The 2,909-nt window shown below is 45.5% G+C and overlaps 1 protein-coding gene across 1 annotated transcript; it reads left to right on the top strand.

Annotated features, from left to right (window-relative positions):
- Window positions 1–295: 295 nt before the first annotated feature.
- Window positions 296–2,397, top strand: LOC133889664 (putative HVA22-like protein g). Its single transcript, XM_062330112.1, has 6 exons — window positions 296–678; window positions 849–947; window positions 1,364–1,420; window positions 1,507–1,570; window positions 1,675–1,881; window positions 1,969–2,397. Exons 1-6 carry the CDS (start codon window positions 647–649, stop codon window positions 2,080–2,082), a joined length of 573 nt encoding a protein of 190 aa, XP_062186096.1. The 5' UTR covers window positions 296–646; the 3' UTR covers window positions 2,083–2,397.
- The last annotated feature ends 512 nt before the right edge of the window (window positions 2,398–2,909 follow it).

A 2,909-nucleotide genomic window follows, 5' to 3' on the forward strand; every position in this document is an offset into this window, starting at 1 on the left:
TTAAAGAGCGGTATCCTCTGTTGCTAGTTCAGATGTAAAGGTCTTGATTTTAGTTTGCTTACAAACGGGATGATGATTGCTGACTCTCCGGGGAAAATAAAATGGAGTTGATTTCCAATAAAATCGAGAGTACTGCTGCAAGAGACGACACCAACACCAACTCTTCCTGTTTCTGCCATCAATAGTTCTGATGTCACTTTCAGTTTTGGTGGGTTTTATGTCACACCACACCAAATGGCACCAAATTATGCATAGATTATTGGGCTCCCTTTTTAAGTTTCTACACATACATTCACTTTTCCTTTTAGTATATTCACAAATTCTTCCTTGATCCAATCCATCATGTGCCCTAAATCCTGAATCCCAATTCGATGGTCCACTCGTCATTGACGACCACATGAAACTGGAGGAGCAAAACCGTAGTTCTCCCTCCCAGAGGAGAGATCCTGCCGGAGCAGCTGAGATAGCCACCTGCCCTTCTCCTGTCTCATCGTCTGTAACTTGACAAGTAAGCAAGTCGCAGCTCGTAAGCCACCAAACAAATCACTTGGACTAGGAGGTTAGGTTATCATCTTGTGTGTCCAAGACGTCAAGAACGCAGCTAGACCTTGCTCTCCTCGTCCCGGGAATTCGAAGCTGGTTCAGGATGTCGACCGAACTCCTGACGAAATTCCTCACGTAAGTGCCTCCACTGTCCTTGTCGACACCTCTCTTGCCTGCGATTCTGGTGGGATTTTGCGAGTTCTTTCAACGCGTGTGTTGGTCTCTGTTCCTGGAAGAAGAAGAGGAGGAGGAAGAAGAACGATGTGTCGATGTGCCTGGCTTAACTGCTTATTACTTGGTCGCAGAGTGCTGTTCGGGTATGCTATGCCGGCGCTGGAATGCTTCAAGGCGATCGAGAAGCGACCCGGCCGGGCCGATCAGCTCCGGTTCTGGTGTGAATATTGGTAATGATTCAGAACTCTTAATATCTTAGCGTTTGATCCATTTTAGCTGCCTGCCCTGCGATGTATTTAATTGGTTGTTAGGTGGCAAGTCGTAATTCGAATAGGTAGAAATCGAGGGAATTGGATCCGGCAAAGTTCATGTCAGTCAGAGAAAGGCGATTGATGGAACTAGAAGGCAGGTGTATCAGAAATTCAGAATTCAGGTGTTATTAGCTTGATATGGAATTCAGTGTCAAATTCTTCGGTCCGTCAAATAAAGGGGGTTGAACCGCAGGGTCTCCATTTCATTGTTGAAGTTCTAAGGTGGTTGACTTGGTGGGAATTGGGATGATAAACCGAAAATCTGTAATCCTGTCAGATGTACTGTTTAGAGATATTGGTCTTGCGAAGTTTGACCAGTTTCAGCAACCTCGCAGGATCATTCTAGTCATTCTGGTCATATTCGATGAGATCGCCGGCCCTCTGATTTCCAAGTAACCACCATTGCACCAGTCATGTTCAGTTCCTTCAGAGAAGTGGTTGTAGACTGACAATTCCATTCACTTTCATTCCATCACAGGATTCCAATGTACTATGAGCTCAAGCTTGCCTTCCTCGTGTACCTGTGGTACCCCAAGACAAGGGTAAGCAGGAGTATATACCTGCGATCTATTGATCCATGTCTGAAGAAATAAGGTTCGCTTACGTGCGTCACTGCTCGTTGTTGTTGCTGCTCTGACTGAACCAGGGAACGGACATCGTGTACGAGACCTTCCTCCGGCCGCTGGTGATGCAGTACGAGCCCAACATCGAGGCGAGGCTGCAGTACCTGCGCGCCAACGCCGGCGACATCCTCGTCTTCTACCTCAAGAACTTCACCGAGAGGGGATACGACCTCTTCCTCCGGGCGCTCGACTACGTCAGGTCGCAGGCGTCCAGAGGCTCAAGAACAAGGGTATTCTGATACTACAACGGTTTGCCTCTTCGGTGGTTACAGCATTCAGATGTCACACGTTGCGATTTTTGTTTCCTGGTGGTGCAGAATTTCTTCTCGTTCCGAGGGGACAGAGCGGAGAGGCCGAGCTTCGGCGATGACTACGTCGGCGGCGACCGAAGGGACACGGCGAGGCACCGGCGACCCCGCAGTGGCTACTAGCAGACCAGGAGCCAGTGGATGTATAGGATGCGCACAGAAAGAATCCGAAACGATTACTCGGATAGGCTTAGGTAGGATCAAGCAGATTGATGTGAACAGAAGCAGATTATGGCAAAATCTCGTACAGGTGATATGCGCCATGGCATGATGAATGGGCGTCGTCCCCGTTCTGAATTCCGGAGGCATAGATTGTGCAAGTAGAAAGTGTAGAAGGCTCAAGCGAGGCGCAGTTTAGGGTGGAACGACAGTTGTAGTCTTTGTAATTTCTAATATTACAAATATACAGTTCTCCCGGTATAACATATAGTTTGTGGCCATTTCTTCATTTTAATAATCCATATCTTTGTGATTTTCCATAGCGTTAGAATTCCGGCGTTGCATTGTTCCCGTGCGTCTTGAGTTGTGTGCGCTGTGGTTTCCACCTACTATGAACCCTTTAGGATAACATACGAGCGAATGCCAAATACACTCTAGGTAGGACTTCATCAGGCAAAAATGCAAAAATAGATAATATATATCTGCATATTTACCAAAATAAACAACAAATCGATGTATTTACAAATCTAGTATATGTATTCGGCAACTCAAATACCAAAAAATTGATTTCGGAATCTCAAAAACCAAAAAAAGACAGACCCGACTGTAGTCGGCACCTGAGGTGCCGAATACGGCCTGTGCCAGCAATTGTAAATTCTCAAAAATCACGATTTGTTTTTTAAAAAATAGTCCAATAATTGTAACCCATTTTAATTGGTTTGATCCAAAAAACATGAGCTAATATTTAATTAAAATTCTCCAAATAAGCCAACTTTATAAAATCTAGGAAT

Source organism: Phragmites australis, chromosome 13, assembly GCF_958298935.1.
Source record: "Phragmites australis chromosome 13, lpPhrAust1.1, whole genome shotgun sequence".
Classification (NCBI taxonomy): Eukaryota; Viridiplantae; Streptophyta; class Magnoliopsida; order Poales; family Poaceae; genus Phragmites; species Phragmites australis.

What these genes read in the sequence shown, in the direction of transcription:
- LOC133889664 (XM_062330112.1), top strand. Translation starts at nt 647, where the DNA reads ATGTCGACCGAACTCCTGACGAAATTCCTCAC. An exon ending in CGGTTCTGGTGTGAATATTG is followed by an intron (nt 948 to 1,363) that starts GTAATGATTCAG and finishes GCAACCTCGCAG; the next exon opens with GATCATTCTAGTCATTCTGG. An exon ending in CCAGAGGCTCAAGAACAAGG is followed by an intron (nt 1,882 to 1,968) that starts GTATTCTGATAC and finishes CTGGTGGTGCAG; the next exon opens with AATTTCTTCTCGTTCCGAGG.